The sequence below is a fragment of the Haliotis rufescens genome, unplaced genomic scaffold (genome assembly GCF_023055435.1).
Source record: "Haliotis rufescens isolate VD_foot unplaced genomic scaffold, xgHalRufe1.0.p SCAF_4, whole genome shotgun sequence".
Lineage (NCBI taxonomy): Eukaryota > Metazoa > Mollusca > Gastropoda > Lepetellida > Haliotidae > Haliotis > Haliotis rufescens.
Window position 1 is genome coordinate 8,581,176 of NW_025964112.1, and position 20,132 is coordinate 8,601,307.

A 20,132-nucleotide genomic window follows, 5' to 3' on the forward strand; every position below is an offset into this window, starting at 1 on the left:
TCAATTTACTAATTTGTGTAGTGGCTATAGCACCTGCCCGGAGAGTGGAAGGTCGGTGGTTCGATCCCTGATAACTTATCCCGCCTGGATCTCGGCATACAAGGACTGGTCAGAGTCTGTTCCAGTTTGGGTAGGGTATCCATGTCAATCTCACGCTTGATATCTGTCTTGTACTTAAGTCGTGACTAGTACAAGTAGCCACACACGCATACACATGCATGCACTGCGCATGTAAGTGAAATAATCTGGAATGTGACTTGAAACCCCTTCACACCTCACCACCACTTTACTTTGATATTTGATGATTTCCAGTGAAAGTGTACAGTGTAAACCTTAGCACTTTGGTTTGTAAGCAATATTCCGACAGCTCCTGTGAAGTCAGAAATTCCCTTGAAAATTTTAAAGTTGTAAGAAGTCCCTCTCTTCACAACAACAAAGTAATGACAAACCGTAAATTTTCTACAGTACTTTAATTTACTGAATGTCATTGTTACAGATAACAGAAAAATGCCAGTAGCACTTAATCTATAGGACAGTTCTCTAGCTGAGAATGTACTGAGCACAATAAACCTATTGTGAGACTGTTCTAAGTTGTTCCCATGTAAGCATGTATGTACACAGACCAGCATAATGTGAACCATTCAGACACCGGCAATATGGTCAGCACATGGAGCATCATGCAAAAGCATTATAACAGCTTAACACCTTGCCAGTTGGTATTTCTGTATCCATAACAGCACTCACAAAAACAAAGATTTAACTTGAATTCATAAACAACCATAATAGCACTAAATATCATACTTTCATATATACAACCATTCCTTTTAGACTGCAATTTCCAACATCAATGATAATTTTCCTGGCTCCAATATGTTTGACACACATACATAAGGAACACAGATTATCGATAAAACTGTCTCATGCTCGATACAAACATCCTTTCAGTTATGCTCAGAGTCGTCATTTAAGTTAACTTCAAACTTCCATTGACGATCAGTGAGCTTTTTTCTCCATCACTATCATGTTATGATATAAAGTGAGTGAGTGAGTGAGTTTGGTTTTACGCCGCTTTTAGCAATATTCCAGCAATATCACAGCAGGGGACCCCTGAAATGGGCTTCACACATTGTACCCATGTCGGGATTCGAACACGGGTCTTAGGCGTGACGAGTGAACGCTTTAACCACAAGGCTACCCGACCGTCCCTATGAGATAAAGAATACATTGATCAACATGGATTGGGTAACTCATCCTGACAATCAAGGCACCTTATAAAAACCAAGAGTCTGGTGCAATTTGGAAATGGAGCTACTTATAACCCACTTTTGGTTCAGTGAGGAAACAAATAATACTGTTCAGTATTTTTCAAAATCCCCAAATCTTCAAATGGCACCAGTTTACCACTAGTTTTACTTGTTGAGCATGTTTCATCTAGAAATCGTCAATGTTTTGGAGTTTTGTTCCGGAAACGAGCACTACTCTCAATTTTCAGTATAAGTTCAACTTGTCATAAAAAAAAATAAAAAATAAAAAATTAAAACAAAAAAATCCCAAATCTTCAATAGGCACGAGTTCATCACTACACTGATCTATATAGTAAGTTTCAACAAGAAATTATTAATGGTTTAAGGGTTCTCCGGATATGGAAAACAAACCTGTTTTCATCATGAAAAATCATGAAAACAAAACAAAATAAAAAGAATAAAAATCCCCCATCATCAAAAGGCACCAGTTCCCAACCAGACTGCACTCTTAGGATGTTTCAACAAGAAATATTTAACTGTTTTGGAGTTCCAAATGCTCCAGTAATGGAAGGCTGATGGACAGACTGAATAACAATATACAAAAAATGCATTGCAACTGGATCGTCTGTTCACAAGTCACCTGTGGGTACATGGAAACATATATTATGGCTTCGAAGCTGTTTATGAATTTTGACCATTAAAATGAAATCAAACATGTTAAAGGGGAAACTACCTTTGTAATAGATGCTTGGCCCAAACTGATGTTTTTCTATTCAAACATTATTATCAATGATCTGTTTGGTCGTACCAACAAATATGGAAGTAATGTGGAAATTTCATATCATCATGTTAATAAAATCTGACATATCTTATGCTGATCTCTACTTTAATAATGTTTATGCACTTCTTGCACTCTTAACTGCAAGCAAGTAGGTATTTTCATGAAATCAAAACAGATTTATCATACAACATGTTTCAGCCTTCCTCTCTGCTGTTGAAACATATAAATTCAGTCATATGTTTTGACAAAGGTCTTTGTCAATTAATTCACTGTTCATTTGATGAAGAGTGTTTCATCTTTCCTTTTCTTCTGTACAATATGTCCAGGCTTGTGCTGTGATTCAGGATGATTGGCCAGCTCTTGGCTACAGGTGGACACAGGACTGCTCAGAATGACCTGCTTCAGGTCATAGAAGAGGTGAGAGTCATCCTTGGTGAGGAAGGAAATTGCAACACCATTCTTACCAGCTCGGCCTGTTCGACCAATACGATGGGTATAGTCCTCAATATTCTTCGCCATGTCGTAATTGAGAACCAGTGACACATCTTTGATGTCGATACCTCTGCCAGCCACGTCAGTTGCAACCAGGATGTCTTTGGATCCTCCTTTCAAACTTGCCAAGGCAAACTCTCTCTGTTCTTGGCCCTTGCCTCCGTGAAGTGTTGCAGCATTGAAGCCCATCTTTTCCAGGGACTTGGCCAGAACATCGGCTCCCTTCTTTTGATTGACGAAGAGGATAATTGGTGGTTCTATTCCTGCCGAGAGAATCTCCAGCAACTTCTTTCTCTTCTGCTGTTCAGTCACCATGTATGTGATCTGTTCCACACGCTCGACCGGTTTACCGACTGTACCAATGTAGACCACAGTTGGGCGACGCAAGAAGGTACGTGCAAGACGCTCCACTGTAGGAGGCATGGTAGCTGTAAACATGACTGTTTGACGGTATTTCTTTTTGGAGTTGAAATTCTGTAACATCTTCTCATCGTCTTCAGCGTCCTCTGTGTCTGGTTTCTCATTAGTCACTGGCAGGAAGTCAAGGATTTTACGCACTTCAGGCTCAAAACCCATGTCTATCATACGATCAGCTTCATCCATCACAACATAGGTGCACTGGTTGAGAACAAGGTAACGGTTCTCAAGAACATCAATGAGACGACCTGGGGTAGCGATGACAATCTCGCAACCCAAACGTAGCTTGAAACCTTGCTCCTCACGAGATATACCTCCAATAACTGTGACAGTTCTTATTCCAAGTGACTCTCCAAATTTAACACATTCTTCTTCAATCTGTTGAGCCAATTCACGTGTTGGAGCCAGAATAATAGCATATGGTCCTTGGTCAGCATCTTCCATTCTCTCCAACTTGGGCAATCCTTGAATCCAAACCAACAGTGGAATGAGGAAAGCAGCTGTCTTACCGCTACCAGTTTCAGCAACACCAATAATGTCCCTGTTCTGTAGACCAATGGGAATTGCTTGCATCTGGATTGGAGTGGGTTCTTTGTATCCAACCTTATCAATAACTTCAATGATTGTTTTAGGCATTCTTGGATCAGTCCAAGATCTCAGAGGAGGAGGAATTCTTCCACCTTTGCAACTAATGTTATAGTCCTCTTTAAAAATACGCCAATCTCTCTCTGTCATCTCTTCCAAAGACTTTTCTGACCAATGACGGTCATCCCACTTCTGTTTAGCCTCTTTCTTGGCAACATTTTTCAGTCTTCTCTTCTCCTGATCTTTTTCTGCTTCAGTTCGTCTCCTTTCCAAAAGATCACCATAAAATTTAGACTGATCTTTCTTCTGGGCCTTGATGTCAATGCCGGCAGTGTTTCCTCTGCCAAAAAACTGAACAGCATGACGTTCCTTATACAAAGCATTATAGTCTGTAGATGTATCATCTCCGGCATCCCAATCAAATACAAACTTACGATCATTTAATCTCCTAACACGCTTCTTCTTCTTGATTAGTCCAAGGTACCTTTCCTTAATAGCCAAAACTTCTTTTTCCTTGTCTTTATTCTCTCTTACGTTATTCCGATCTTCCCCATCCATCTCCCTTTCTCTTCTCTCACGACGCTCTCTTCTTTCTCTCTCATAAGCACTCTCTTGTGCCATTTTACCAGTCTTGATGAATTCTATTTGCTTCTTTCTTTCTTCATCTGTCTTTTTCCTCTGTTCTTCAACTGCCAACTGTCTTTTCTTCAAAGCCTCTGCTGCCCTTTGCTCCTTGGTCAAAAACTTGGGTTTACTTAGGGCTTCTTCCTCTGCCTTCTTTGTAGCAAGCAACTCTTCAAGTGACAGAGGAACGACTTTATCTTTGTGTGGCTCCTTCTTTAACTTGTCATCATCTCTTTTACTCCTATAACTTCTCTTACTGTCCTTCTCCCGAGATCTGGAGCGCGACTTCTTCTTGTGTCGGTCTCGGCTACGACGTCTTTCGCGGCTTCTGCTTCGGCGTTTTGGGCGTTCTTTGCTCCTAGATCTACTCCTGCGCCTCTCCTTACTTCTCGATCTGTGTCGAGATTTTGGTTTCCTTTCTCGAGACTTTGACCGTTCCCGGTCTTTTTTCTTCTCCTTTGGGTCCTTGTCTTTTCTCTTGTCGCCATCTTTCTCGGCCCGTGCAAGCTCTCTATCAATTTGCTCACCTATGTCCATTTTCACTGGCTGTTAACAGTGCACAATAAAGCTTCGTCTGTACTAACACTAACCACTCAACGGTGCTTTCTTTGGAAAACTTGCGGAGTATGAACCCAGTGTCTGGATGCAGCAATTACGATAGCTGCACGTTGGCCACACAATATACCGGAAGTTTTGGGCAGGTGCTGTAGTACTACTTGCAAGACGAATAGTTATCACATATCTGTGAAAACCCTAAAGGTTTGAGAAAACAACCGATCACATTTGAAATAACATGGTAAACAACAATCCAAACCATACTTGCACTTTCGAATATTGTTTAAACAGAATAATAAGCATACAAAGGTTCCGTTTTCGCCCGACACATTGTAGCCGTTTTCGCCAAATGCGGTGCCGTTTTCGCCAGAGAAATCGGTGACGTTTTGCTGAGGTGCCGTTTTAGCCTGCACCCCAAAGGCAATACAGAACAATCTGTGCTGCTGACAATAAGTATGTGGGACCATTATCTTACAGTTGTCAACATTATATGTTCAATATGTATATGCGAAAGCAATATCATTTGTCATGTTGCTATATTTTAGCAGCATAACTTAAAATTCCGTTCTTTTCCTTATGAGATTTAAAATTAATTGTATTTTTGACTGTGCGAACCGAACCCTACATGCTCTCCAAAGCTATTTAATTGATTTTGAATTACAATTAAACCAAAAATATTTTCAGCTTCTACCAAGCAATTTGTGTGCACGTTACGGAAAATACCCAGTTATTTTCATTCCTAATGAGAGATATCGAGCAGTTTGAAAGATTAAGACAATTTGTCACATGGTGTTGCGCCATTACGAATTAAAAGGACAAGCAGCTTCTCCATTCTGAGCCTAGCATTGTTGTATCTGCACTTATGTGGTCTATCTCCCATACCCCAGAGAATAAATTAAGAAATGAATCCAACTCAAGTCTAGATTGCCTAAGTTCTAGGAAATTAAGTCTTGTTCTGGGATCTATTTGGATCGTATTATTTTTGCTGCAGATATATATTTTTAAATAACAGAACGTCAATTCAGGGACTTAATGTTAGTCACATCCTTATGGTACATATCATAAATATTATTTTAAATTTTCAGATGTTCATATATCATTAACTACACATTATTGTTATTTTCGGCTTGGAGTGTATATATAGATCCGCTATTGTTATTACCCGACGACAACACATTGTGTGTGTGCGTGCGTGCGTGCGTGCGTGCGTGCGTGCGTGCGTGTGTGTGAGAAAGTCGTGACATACTATTGGTATTATTTTAGGGGTTCCTGGATGTGTAGGTGCTTCAGTAGATTATCTGGCACTATAACACAGATGAGTTTACATGCTAACGAACATCATTTTATTCAAACACGGTTTCCAAACTTACTTAAATGAGTGAGGATAGGTCTTAACATATTCTTATAAGAAATACATTGTATTATAACGACATTATTGCCCTCCCGTCTTAGTTGCAAATATCACGTGTGAAGCATAAAAATATATATTATGCACGCCAAATCCTCGCTGGGTATTTAATTCTTGTATATGATACTTATCTTACGGAAACACGCTCAGCGAATAATCTCTATTTACCTTACGACTAGAAGGGGATCTGTTTAGGTGTTAGGAACTGTATCAGTTGTTAGGAATGGTATAAAATATTTGTCTTATGAAGCTGAAGTTGGGTTTCAGATTTCTTCATAACCAAGTAGGCTGCAGAGACATTGCGTGAGAAATGAGTGTGTGACATGGCTTATGCGCCGCTTTTGACAATATTCCAGCAATATCACGGCGGGTGTGAAAGGGCAGATAATATAATATATTGTTTGTATTTGTACAAATATGTAAGGATCTAGGAAATATGGTAAAATCAGATTACACATTTGTAAATCAGTTAAATGTATGATGTGGACATTTGTAAACTGTTTGTTGGTTTCTACTTTGTAGGTTCCTAACGCTAACGATAGCTTCATAGGAAGAAAAAATAAATAATATGTGTATCGTTTCTATCTAATTTATTTTACAGTGATTAATATGTAATATCATCATAAGCATCTCATCGATGTGTTATATGTGAAAATAGACATGATACTTATAACACAGATTTCAATCTTGGCATAAGATTTTCATGTATATGATCGTAATTAATTGACTGCATTGAAACTACTTCTGAAAATACAGTTCAGGCAATATTGATGATGGGAATTATATTTATTTCTAAGCTGGATACGTATGGTCTAAATTACCATGTAAAGATGATGATCAGCAGATGCTCTAAATGTTTTGAATAGTGTTATTAGTATTTACGAATATAACATACGCGGAAGTTAAATGCTGAATTATCTCCCTTTGGCTGTGATGTCACGTCACATGATTGCCACTAACATATCGTCATATAGACTTGTAATTAGCTACCGGCTGAGCTCAGTCGTTTAGATTTGGTGGACAACAGTATCTTCTTCCAACGGTATGTCATTGTTGCTCTACATTCTTTGTTCGCTTTTCTGAGACAGCATAATTTCAAAGATGCAGACGATGCGATTGTTGCTTGTGTGGAGAATGTTCTGATTTGACACATGCAACGTAAGTCTGGAATTCATCAACATAAATGATCGTTACTGATAATGATATTAGATCTATGCCGTGTTTGGACCAAGTCCCGTCTTGTTGTACTTTGGTAGGTCGACATTTACAGTGATGGCTACAAAACGTTTTCATTGTGAACCTAGGACTCCGAAAAAGACAGTTTCGTCCACGATAGGTGGTATGATTGATCGATTTTCATGCTGGCATTTGTAGGTAAATTATGATAAACACGAATGTGGGCTAAAGATTTCCTCCCGCAACCATTTTTCGGATGTCACATCTGGCCTTGATATTATTTGAGGGATGAGATGATACCCCCCTTTTTTTGTATATATGGATAGACATGTGACAACTATTTTTAGAATGATTCACTATCATATGGCAGATGGCCTAAAATTGGAAGGGCATTGGAAATAGTTATCCTTCTGAACAAAATCATGACTCAAGGAAAACAACTCAATTTTGATTTCATAAGCACTCTCCATAATGATGTATGGTGCCATCTATTCTAGTGTAGGCAAGACATTATTTAAATAAATTTCGTCATCGATCAGGTTTCTTGTGGCAAGCATGGCAAGTGATAATAATATTTCCATTGTCATACTCATGGGGTAGTGTTACAATGATAACAATTCAGTCTGATGTGAATATCATAGAGTTACAGCTTCTTTCCTAAATATGAGTAAAGGTCCCCTGTTTATTTGATAGTGTGCTGAGACTTAGCACACAACTGAACATTTTTTTTGGGTTGGCATACTTGGATTTTGCCAATAAATATACTGTATTAGAAATATTTGGTAGCAAATATTGTTCCCTTTGGTATCATGGCCATGATCAAGATCCTCTTTAGGTTGAATGTATGCATATCACAAGCTAATAATACATACAGTTGTGTGCCCTAAGGGTATTTGTGCAGTGTACCAGTCAGTATCATTAAGTGTACATTGTTACCATCTCTGTAACGAAGCGCCTTGTCAGTGATCAGATGAGGAATACAGCTCTTGCCACAGGGCATATTGTCTCTTATCTGTATGTATAGGTTTGAAACATATATGGTCTGTGTCAAACTGTTGTCTTAATTAAGTTGTCATTTATCGTAATTTGTATTTAACAGGTGTCAATCAAGAATTGAATGATCATTAGACTAATTAGCTGTCATTGTTTAAAGTAAATGGTGACACTGGACAGCTATGAATCAGAGTTAGTGTGGACTGAACAGCATATAGTAGGTGTAGGAGACCGATTGTGAACACAGCAGTTCCTCATCTTCTCATTGTAAGGAGTGACCCCATCACACTATTCAGCTACTAGAAACAAACAACTACATAGGTAGGTAGTTGAACTAACTGTCTCAGCTTTGTCACAGCTTCCACTCGGAGAAGAAGATACTAATTCTTTGAGAGGCATTTATAAGTTGGAGTACTAAGTAAGGATAAGATTTATGGATGAACAACTTCTTTATTACAATTAGGAGTGACGTTTTGGTGTAGGTTCTAACATCGTTATCAAAAAAGTGAAAATACAATTAGGAGCAGTTCTTTCACTTGTTTCATAAGGGTGTTAGAACCTACACCAAAAGGTTGTTCCTAATTGTAAAGGAGTTGTTCATCCATGAATCTTATTCTTACTAAGAAGATACTAATCTGAATTTCACCCAGATGTACTTTTTCTGCATTTATTTGTATTTATTAATTATTCCATGTGGACATATCTTTGTTATTAATAATTATGGCGTATTCACTTCAACATGTTCAACATGATTCAAGGCACTTATATATTTACAATACTGACTTCATTAATTAGCCTGATTCCATGGTTTAAAATGTCTGTTTGGCTAAGAGCACTTAAGCTTAGTAAAGTGAATAATGTTCCCTTTGTTTAAACTAATGATCAAGTGAACATGGTTCCAGGAGACAAGTTTGGTAATAGAAGTGAAAGTGTTTTGACTAATCTGTAGGTATATGTATTGCTTTGTTTGTGGCTTGAGACAGCATGGTGATACATTTTAGTCGGTTAGTGATGTAGCTGTGTCTTATATGACAAGGAAGTACAGCACATGGAATATGATACAAGTTGAAAGACACTGTTGTCATGCTGTGAAGTGGCAAAGCACTGAGGACAATGAACTAAAAATAAGATCAGAACAAACAGTTGCCAGTAGGGGTGTGCGATATACTGGTATATTGCAATACAGTGGTCAGCAATACATGTATCGCAATATAACCCTTGTATATTAATATTGCATGATGATACCAGCGATACTCAGCTCTACTACTCATCTCTCAAACTGAGGTCTTGATTATTGAATGAAGAGGTAAAAATATATACTCACTGTCAAAAGAAACCCTTGCATATTAATATTGCATGATGATACCAGCGATATAGACTAAAATGTAATCTCTGAAATCTTATATTACACAATATCCTTCTTGACTCTAAAAAAATTTAAAAAATTATAGTTATAGATAAGCTTTTGGTTATTTGGGTATTTTTACCAGGGGTTTAATTTTGATTGAGTATCCACAAGTTTAAAAGGGGATTCAATTTTTTTACCCACCTGTTTCTTGATATTTGGCTATTTAACTTTAAACCTATTTCGTAACAATCTTTGTAAATCATATAAAACTATGTGAATGGTAGAAAACTCATCTGCGTCTGTTTGCGGCTCCCGCTCACGGACGCTTTTTTTTGTTTTCAACCTAGCTTTGTACTAATCTAATAGATGTAATATACGCATTAATTTATTTCAATGGTGTATTTGTATTTTTTTGTATTTGATACGCTAGAATTTAATTTGTCTGCATATTTCAGCTTATTTAATGCATATTTTACGCAAATACGCAGCTTATCTAGGGCTCTGGCTGATTTGTGGAATAGAGCTGGCTAGACTTGCTTTTGTATGCATTTCTAGATTATTTTTATACATAAAATAAATATTTTCCACGGTCATGGTGCAGGACTACCAGCGATACTCAGCTCTACTACCCATCTCTCAAACTGAAGTCTTGATTATTGAATGAAGAAGTAAAAATATATATACTCACTGTCAAAAGAAACGCAAACCATAGAAACATATAAAGAAGTATGTACGTTAAGAAGGGATGTTCCCAATGTTTACCACTTAATGACAAAACTAACAGTCAGTCAAGAGGTACCCTAGTGTCTTTATTCTTATCACAATATGCTGCACATGATTTCCAAACTGCACTAGCTAATCCTGTATGAGACCAATGGTGCATCTTTAGTCATGGGTCTATGATGTCACATGTGATGCGCTCATGAGCGTCGATTCACACAACATACCAGTATGTTCGTTTGTGTCTCTCTATTATCTCTTGAATATGAGTAATTCTTCATATATTAACCAAAATGTATTGTATTCATGTTTCTTTCGTCGGTGAGTATATATGTATTGCAAAATGTATTGCAATACACCTCTACGTATTCTGATATATTGCAATACACTTTATGTGCCAGTACGCCAACCCTATTTGCCAGTTCTAAGTGTTGTGGTTTTACATAGCCAGCAGAGAGCTTGATAAGATTTATTGTCAGTTTGAGTGGTGAATCTACGTAGGTCATAAATTCATAGTACTGATCATGATATAATAAAATAGGACGTGCCACCAGGCACCTATGCCATTGGCCCAAGTCCAAATCTAATAAAATGTTATTTCATTTTGATCGTGTTGATAAGGGTAGCTTTTATATGCAGAATATGAGATTAAAATCTACTGAAATTGATATTTCAGGGTAATTGACTCAAAAGCATCACACCTCATCATGCTCATAAGGGTTGATGGGTCGATCAGTTATTGAGATGATCCTTACAGTTTTAGCATTGTATACAATATTATGTGCATTCTAAACTGTTATGGAAGTTAAATTCATAGCATGAACATGCTGGATAATGTTACCATGGCAACCATGCATTACTGTATCATTGAGTGTCTGTGTTCACCCCAATTTGTTTGCCTTGTTCTGAGGAACAAGGACAATGTGTGATAATCAAGGGCCCTTTTTGTCCCAACAGGATCTGCATGAACCCAAAAAAAAAAAAAGCATTTTGAAATCGTTATAGTAGTGAATTTGTTATTCTTACTTGTATTTCTATTAATAAAAATTTAACATTTTCATTTCATCACTGGGAAACACTTAATGTAAAAGTAAAAATGTTTTATTATTAAAAATTGTTTGAATATTTGACCTGGGCTGATTTTTTTAGATGTAGATAAAGACAGTACAAATAGATTGTAAACGATTCATCTTGTGTCATGGTAATACCAGTATGCTTTCAAGGTTAATTCCTACCTTTGCCACCACTGCTGTATAGGTCATAGCATGCAAACCATGCTTGTATGGTGCATATTGTCCTATTGTATGGACAACATAGACCAAGAAAGACAAGTTATTTTGTAAGCTTAACAATCAAGTAGGAGGAAGATGAAAACTTCCTAAAGTTTACATTCATACTTCAGAAAGAATTTCAATGTTCGCTTTTGATTTCCTCATGTGTTATGATCACTGAAATGAAAGTGTCAGTGCTGGGAATATGTCATGTTCTGAATTCTAAATCAGTAAATCAATTGTTGATGCAGTGTGATCAATTAAGAACAGTTTCTATTTAGGTAAAAATAAAGATGAAATATGTACAGTCAGAAATATAGCAAGGACTTATCTGGGATTCCAAACAGAAAAATGGGGTAAAATACATACTTTTGTCAAAATTGGGTCTTCATTTTCCTAAACATTTGCTAAAGCCACAGGTATTTTAATACTTCATTCAATGTCAAACTGTAAAGCAAAGCCTCTTTATGTTTATTGGTCCTGTTATCCTTGAAATGCAAGCCACCTCTGCCAAGCCACAGCATTAGTTATTACCTACATGACATGGCAAAATGTTTATTCCAGTTTGGGAATTTTTGCTGACAATTGCTTCAGACCTGGGGCTGAATATTAGCCCATGAGCAAGTCTAGATAAATCCCTGTACAAAGGTTCATCTTCATTTCCCCAGCAACAAAAAGTTAATTTTTTTGCAGTTGCAGAGTTAAAAGCCTGCCCCTTAATTTTGTAATTAGCTCGGCCTGCCAGGATTGGAGGGCCACAGTCAAGCAGCGTAACAGTATTATATTCAATATTATGTCCTTTAGTGTCTCATTAGAATATTATTCTGTTTCATTTAATCATGTTAATGTTATAAGCTGTTACCATATGTTATTCACATATGTTAAAATAATGAATTGCAAGAGTGAGAGACTGCATATGTGGCATGTGTCTTTTCAAGCGTGACAGAATGATCAGAATTAATCTAACTTTAAGGTACACCCATAGATTTTGTCATTTGACATGCTAATTGAATGCTATATTTTGCCTTTTTAATGTCAACTTGTAAATCCATTATCATGTCCCTGGATTGCCTTGTCCATACTTGATTGCATACAGGCCACATTCGTATTGCATGAGCATGATGAGTATTGTTGCGTTAGGCAATATACAAACACTTACTTTTTTATGCCACTTTTGTGAGTGGCGGGTGCTACCACTAGAGCAGGACATCCTTACCCATTTTGCAAACACCTGGTGTCATCACCGATTTTCAAATAATTTTCGCCACAATATTGCCTTTTATGCCTAACCGAATCTGTTTCGTCAAACAACTGAGACTATTCTATGGCTTTGACTTTTTATGTTTTGAGAATTCATTGCCTTAACAGTTTTTGCAATTAATATTATAGGAAAGTGAAGTGTCCTTGTCCTTGAAAGTTATTTAAGAGGTCCCTAGATTCAAATACAAGAGAAGCAATGCACAAGAACCCCAGGATCCACCCAATTCCAACACTGCGCAACCATGATTATTTCAGGGCATTGGGGTTGCCCAGTGGTTATAGTGTTTGCTCATCATGCTGAAGAACCACTCCAGGTTCAATTCCCCACATTTGTACAATGTGTGAAGCCCATTTCTGGTATTGCTGGAATATTGCTAAAAGTGGAGTAAAACATACTCAGCCACTCACTCATGGTAATTGCCATATAATTTATAACACTGACAGTGTTCAAAGCCCATCACTTTCACTCAAATGTGAAGAAATCTGAACTCTCACTGAACTATAGATCTGTCTGAACTTTCACTCATCAACTATATTTCTACCTGAACTAACCAGATCAACGTTGGTGAAATGTATGTTCCTGAGTAATGTGCATGACTCAGGCTCTCTGTATAGAAAGTTAAGTTACATTTACAGCTGGTAGTATGTGGACGTGTTTGACATGTGTAAATAGCATGATGTGATATATGCTGTAAATCATATGATATATATGGAGCTATGTGTTTGCAGAAATGGGTTAATTCTGTGTGTAGGAGCACATGTTGTCTATATTTATTTACATTGTTAGGTCAAGTGTGGCACTCGAAACAAGTAACCAGGGTACAGCCAGGGTCCTTCATACACAGTACATGATCACGGGACATCCCAGGAATTACATAATTGGCATTGATACATGGGAAAGAACATATTTTCTCAAAGATTCCACATTTGTTAAGATTTCTTAATCTTATTCTGCAATATTCTCTTTCATTATTTTAACGTTTGTTTCACCTTCTAGTTACTTGCATCAACAGGTAGGTATGCTACAAACATTTCTGCGGGCCATGTTTATCCTCTGGATGAAACTTGTTTTTGTTTATTCAGTACTGAATCAGTTACTTAGCTATATGACTTAATGGAACACTTTGTATTTCAGATTTGAAGTCACCTGACTGCAATAACAATGGGTTCGCTACTGCGGAGCGAGGAGATGACGCTGTGTCAGCTGTTTCTGCAGTCGGAGGCAGCTTACGCATGTGTGTCGGAACTGGGAGAGCTGGGTCTTGTACAGTTCAGAGATGTAAGTAGCTGTGTCAACCCTGTGATGATTCCAGCATCCCATGCTATACATAAGAGGCGACCAACAGGATCAGGTGGTCAGGTTTTCTGACTTGGTTGATGGATGTCATTGTATACCTGTTGTGTAGAACGATTCTCATGATGTCAATCACTGGATTGACTTGATTGTTTACAGACTTCCATCATATAGCTGGAATATTGCTGAGTGCGGTGTTAAAAGGAAGAAAGAAAAAGAGCTGTATCAACATACCAACATCATAGCTCTTAAAGATCTGAAACTAACAAGCAGGTTTGCACAGCTCTGTAGCCTGAGGTTTAACTGCCCGATCAGAGTTGTCTCCTCCTGCCACTTATCCCCAGTTATCCCCAGTTTAGATGCTTGAGCAGCTGGTGTCATTAACTGGAAATATTAGTATTGATATTGTGATACTTTTGCATTGATTATTAATAAAATGAATCAAATATTCTGTATAGATAAAAATAACCTATCTAGACCTTCAATCCATCATTTTGAAATTTTGCTTTTTCATTGTCCACCTTAGCCATGTAAGTCGTGATAATAAATGTAAATGTTCCTGTGGCAGTGGAGTATTTATTTACTACCAATATTCATAAATTTTGTATCAATACAGTATTAGTATTAAACATTTATTGATATTGTGATATACGATGACATCCCTGCAGTCGTCAATACGAAAGTACAACATGTGTTTCACGAAAGTTGTAAACGTCTACGGCCTTGTTCTAGTTGGGCTTCTTCACATCAACTATATAGAAGTTGGAGTTAAATATGGTGGGTTTAACACATGGTCAACATACATATTCAAATTGAGAATGGACGCAACTAATTTTGACCCCATTTTCATGCTATGAACCCCATAATGTGTCACTGAGAATCTCCTTGACTTGATAGATACACCCATGTTAATCCATGTCTAGACAATCTGTCAACATCAGTCATTATGGCGAAACTGCATTATCAGTGGTTCATATTGGAAAAGGGAGGTCACTCCCGGGAGCTATCACCATTGTTTTCGTATTTGCGAGGAATGGCGTCAGTTACACTGTACGTTGTCGTTGGTCCAACTAGTAAATGGCCATCTTATCCCCAAGGTAAAACGTATTCTTAATTAAATGTTTGAATGCATTATATATTTATGTTTCCATCCGTACATCTTCTTAGATTGGTTTAGTGCTGATAACCATTTCCTAAAATGTGGGCCCACATATTTCCCACATTTGTATATCGCCTAGTGGGTAGAAAGCACATTTATAAATCGCAAAGCTTGGCTTACTTATAACCATTTTCTAAAATGTGGGCACACTTCTTCCGTCATATTGTGATCGAAACAGGTGGGACCACATTTGTAAATCGCTAGGCTTCATTGGGTTGACTAAATCATTTAGTGGCCTCACATTTGTCATTACTTTGCATGGGTATGTAGCAATATTCATTATTCTCATTTTGTAATATTGATGGGAAATATCTTTGTTATTAATTAGTGTGACGTTAATTCCACGAAAGGCACACAAAATCTTTAAAGTTTGAATAACGTCATCATAGCTGACCACACTCGTTCCATAATAGTTTTCCAAAAAGTTACAAAGCAAGAAACTTGCTACTTCAAATTAATTTACAGAGGCACTACCACTCATTCTACTTTTTCCAGTATAACACATCAATCTAATCATAATTGTTCGTGGTGATATGAGCCTGAAAATATGTCTTCACTTGAATTGAACTCGGACATGATACAAGCCTATTACCTCAAACGTTTCCCAGAACCTGTTCCATAAAAGGAATAAGTCATGAATATTAATGACCCCACGACCTAGTTTTGTGATGTTTGTAGAAGTGAGTTCTGCTGTGGTGTCTTCGCATTTCTACATTCTATTCCAGTTATAAGTCATAATACTTATTTTAAATAGACAAAATAGCAGTTCGTAATGCGGGTTTGTTTACATAGTACATATTCTCAACAGCAAGTGCGTTTAGTTTCTATTGTGGCCCCAACTCGAACTTTCGATTAGACAAACGGGGTTAGCTCCCTTCTCAAACGGTTTTGCTGTCATTAAGACAAGCAGTTGTCTCCTGTGATGTATTGTTATTCCCGGGACTATTCTTGTTTTCAGCTGAATCCAGATGTTAATGCTTTCCAAAGAAAGTTTGTAAACGAAATCAGAAGATGTGAAGAAATGGAGAGGAAACTACGTAAGTGGTGAATGTTGTCAGTGAGTTCAGTCTCACACATCTACCTACCTGGGAATTCTGGGGCAGAAATAGGTCCTCAGTGCTGTTGTTTGAGTCAGCTTAGGAGGTACCACATGGTTACCATGGCAACTTTACGTTACCTGGTTCATTGTGTGATACCGTTCCACTGATGGCATGGATTGTTGCTCATGCTGTCAGTCACTGGTTTGCTCAGACGATTAAAACATGGCTGGGATTGTCAATGGAAAACTGTTGACTGAGGTAAAGAACAACATTAAATGATTACTGATTTGGTTTTTTTAAATATTTATTCTTTGATTTGAGAACCTGTCTTCAATGTGTTGTAAGTTGTAGAAACAGAGCTTCTGTAATGAGAATATGAAGACAGATACATGTATCAAGTGTATCAGGATACCGGAGACACAACCAGGTTTTGTTCCAATTCTCACAAATTGGGAACGTATTATTTGATCCCCTACATGGTACAGTGTGTAATGCCCATTCTTGATGACCCCATCTTCCCTAGGCAAGGGAGTTAACTGACTGTAAAAGTCCAGTTTCCACCCTTGGCGAACATGCCCGGAATTATGGAGTTATATTTTAGGATGGAGTAACGAGTCTATGCATAGTCCAATCAAATTCGCGTAATGATATCGAGATCTGGTTCGTAAACTGCCATGCCGATTTTGGTCGATTGCAGGATTAGCAAAACGTGGTACCGCCAATTCGGCGTCAACAGATATTTTCCAAATCTTTTCATGTTTTTAATCAAGGTGCTCGTGTGATTTGATGCTCTTTGCGAAGTTAGACCTATTTTATCACAATATAGATTTTGATAGTCGATCAGATCGTCTTGATTGGGCTCCGCCATTTTGTTTAAAGCAATTGCAAGTGATATGAGAGGTGGAATCTGTCTGGTCAATAGGAGGGACATAGAAGAGACATAATTCGTAATAATTCGTAATAACCACTGGTGGCTCTACGATCGAGCCAAGACATTCCAGCCTAGTTCGGCAAGGGTGGAAACTGGACATTCACAGTCTGTTAACACCCTTGCCTCGGGTAGATGTGATGTCCCCTTCAGTGAGGGAAGTTGGTTGGAGCAGTGCTGACACTGAGAGGACATTAGATTGTTTATAGTTATGTCCCCCAAGACTCACCTTTAAATATAATAAATTTAGGAAATATGCACACATCATTTCTCTCGAAAGTAGGGCAAAGAAGTGACCAGGAACCTGTTAACGTGTATTATTGTCAAACAGACATTATCCCAAGTTTACTATGGATCCCTATAACAGTCTGGGGTCAAAGTTAAAGATTATTATACAAACATGTCTTGTTTTAGGTTTCTTGGAGAAGGAGATCAAGAAAGATGGGATTCCGATGTTGGATACGGGAGACAACCCAGATGCTCCAGCCCCCAGAGAGATGATAGACCTGGAGGTGAGAGTTACCTCCCTTTCAAAGTGCAGTGCATCGTCCATACATATTTGGCCCCTGGGTTTGATCAATGCTTGCTGTGAAATAACCCTAAGATATTAAATTGAGATGGAAATGTGTTGAGTCTTATCTTGACTATTGTAATCTATATTCTTTACACAAAATACCAAATGTATGTATTTTGCGACTATCATTAAGAAATATTTGTCCAGGCCACGTTTGAGAAGCTGGAGAACGAGATGAAGGAAGTGAATGCCAACTCGGAAGCTCTGAAGAGGAATTTCCTGGAGCTGACCGAACTGAAACACATCCTCCGTAAAACACAGACGTTCTTCGAGGAGGTGAGTTGTCAGGGAAACAAGGTGCTGCCAGTCAACACACTATGTTGCTCAGACAGAAATGCTTTGTAAATGAGTTGTTGCAATGATTGTTAACAGTTATATGAATATTTCTATGTATGGAACAACTAGCAATCCTAATAAGTGTAAACCATATTGCGTTACATGTGACATTACGAATCTGTAGAATAAAGTAAGGAGATATTTGAAAGTTTTTTAGTACATTTTCACATGTTAATTGCTAATATGATTATCATCTTTTCATTGATGTGTGTTCTATGATTACTATGGGCAATGGGGATGTAGAGGGATGGGTTTTTTATTTGATTTGAATGAGTTCCTTTCTTGCATGGCTGTTGTTAACCTTGACATTGTGATTTGACACACCTGTCTGTTCCCATCCTTACTTGACCTGATCAGATTCAGTGCTTACAGCTTGTGAAGCGCAGCTTTCATGAATAAAACTACAACCCTCCAGGCTTGCCATCTTGTGCAACTTTAAGGCTCTACCATTATGTCCCAGGGGGGTTCTGGGGGGAGTCTTAGTCCCAAGTACCTCCAGCTTGTACCAGGAGCTGGCTATACTGGGAATATGTTGGTCAGGCCCTGTGACTTGGCTGATTGCATTTCATTGTGCTCTGATGGCGTACTCATACTTTCCGACACTTGTTTGTCAGGTCCAAAGTCAAATACTTCCAGGCCGTTGTGATATAGCTGGAATATGGCTGACTGGGACATTAAACAACATTCATTCACTGTCATTATGAAATTTGATATTCAACAATATTCATTACAGTATGAGTATATTATTTAAGGAAGAGGTGGGAGTCATGCAGTATTTCATGTGTAGGGAGTATAGATGATGGGATAATGATCTCATATCTTGCTAGGCAATCTAAGAGCAGCCAGAGTCTGTTTGAAATGTAAAATGTTCTTCATAATATCTCGGGATTCAACCAGTGAATGTGTCATCACATTCTTCTGAATCATAATGTCTGTCAAGAGCTCCTTTCAGAAATTTGTGTTTACCATTTTTGGCTTTGTTTCAAAATAACAATTTTCTGCAGACCTGTTTTGGCTGCTATGGAAACTGCTGTAATATGTGGTAGCACCTAACACTGTTACATGTCTAACTCAAGAAGGTTTCCTTGGCCATGCTCCAACTCTTTACCCATGGTGCTTCGTGGAATAACACTGTGTTCACGCCATTTTTTTATTTTTACATCCAAAAATGCAAAAGAATATTAAGGTTGTTTTATGATTAAATATATCAGTGATAATAATTTCACACTCTGTTTATTTATTCATTAACGCAAAAAAATGTAAACAACAATGTTAGATCACTGACATCATTCAGCTCAATCATGTAACATAAGCCCCGCCCACTCTATTTTTAGACAACCAGAAAACAGTAGTCCATTAGTGGGCATGGCTTATAATTTGGGGGCTTATGGAAACAAAGAAACAAATTGCGTTTTTAGCCAATCAAATTCCAGAGATTCACTTAATTCATGTATGAATATGTAGTGTATGTATCTGGTTTAATGCATGTTTGGCCATTTGAGTTTACTTTTTTTGTTGAGGCATTGCAGTGTTTATGTGTGTGGAGTTGACTCTTGATTCATAGTTGTTACTGCATGAGTATATACTTAGTTCACTTATTTTGTTAGTATGTCAGTCATATGTGTTGTATAAGTAATAGTAGAATAGGTACACGTGTATACAGAGATAAAGGTATATGTTGTGATAACTGAATGTACATTGACAGTAAGTATGGACTGTTCAAGCTCCTTATGTTAAAGTTCAGGTACTTTCTCTTGTATTAGACAAAATATTTACTATATTTGATAGGTTTATAACTAGTTTTACAACTTTGAGGGATTCATCAGTGAAGTGATTGAGCCTATGCTAAAACTGATTCGAGGGTACGGTTGTTCGGGCTTATGTCATGTCGTGCTTCAGCAGATAATAATTTCTTAATGTGAAGTTT

At 37.7% G+C, this 20,132-nt stretch overlaps 2 protein-coding genes across 5 annotated transcripts in view; one reads left to right on the forward strand and one right to left on the reverse strand.

Moving 5' to 3' along the window:
* Window positions 1–453: 453 nt before the first annotated feature.
* Window positions 454–4,840, reverse strand: LOC124135844 (probable ATP-dependent RNA helicase DDX23). Its single transcript, XM_046501462.2, has one exon. It carries the CDS (start codon window positions 4,678–4,680, stop codon window positions 2,299–2,301), a length of 2,382 nt encoding a protein of 793 aa, XP_046357418.2. The 5' UTR covers window positions 4,681–4,840; the 3' UTR covers window positions 454–2,298.
* Window positions 4,841–7,017: 2,177 nt separating this feature from the next.
* The window catches only part of LOC124135842 (V-type proton ATPase 116 kDa subunit a 1-like), a 33,670-nt gene continuing 20,555 nt past the window's right edge, over window positions 7,018–20,132 (forward strand). For all 4 annotated transcript variants that reach the window (XM_048381626.1, XM_048381628.1, XM_048381629.1 and 1 more), the window contains exons 1-5: window positions 7,018–7,148; window positions 14,010–14,153; window positions 16,286–16,364; window positions 17,710–17,807; window positions 18,017–18,145. In XM_048381626.1, coding sequence (XP_048237583.1) covers window positions 14,037–14,153; window positions 16,286–16,364; window positions 17,710–17,807; window positions 18,017–18,145 — 423 coding nt within the window. In that variant the 5' untranslated portion in view covers window positions 7,018–7,148; window positions 14,010–14,036. The remainder of the gene's footprint in view (window positions 7,149–14,009; window positions 14,154–16,285; window positions 16,365–17,709; window positions 17,808–18,016; window positions 18,146–20,132) is intronic.

What these genes read in the sequence shown, in the direction of transcription:
- LOC124135844 (XM_046501462.2), bottom strand. Translation starts at nt 4,680, where the DNA reads ATGGACATAGGTGAGCAAATTGATAGAGAGCTTGCACGGGCCGAGAAA.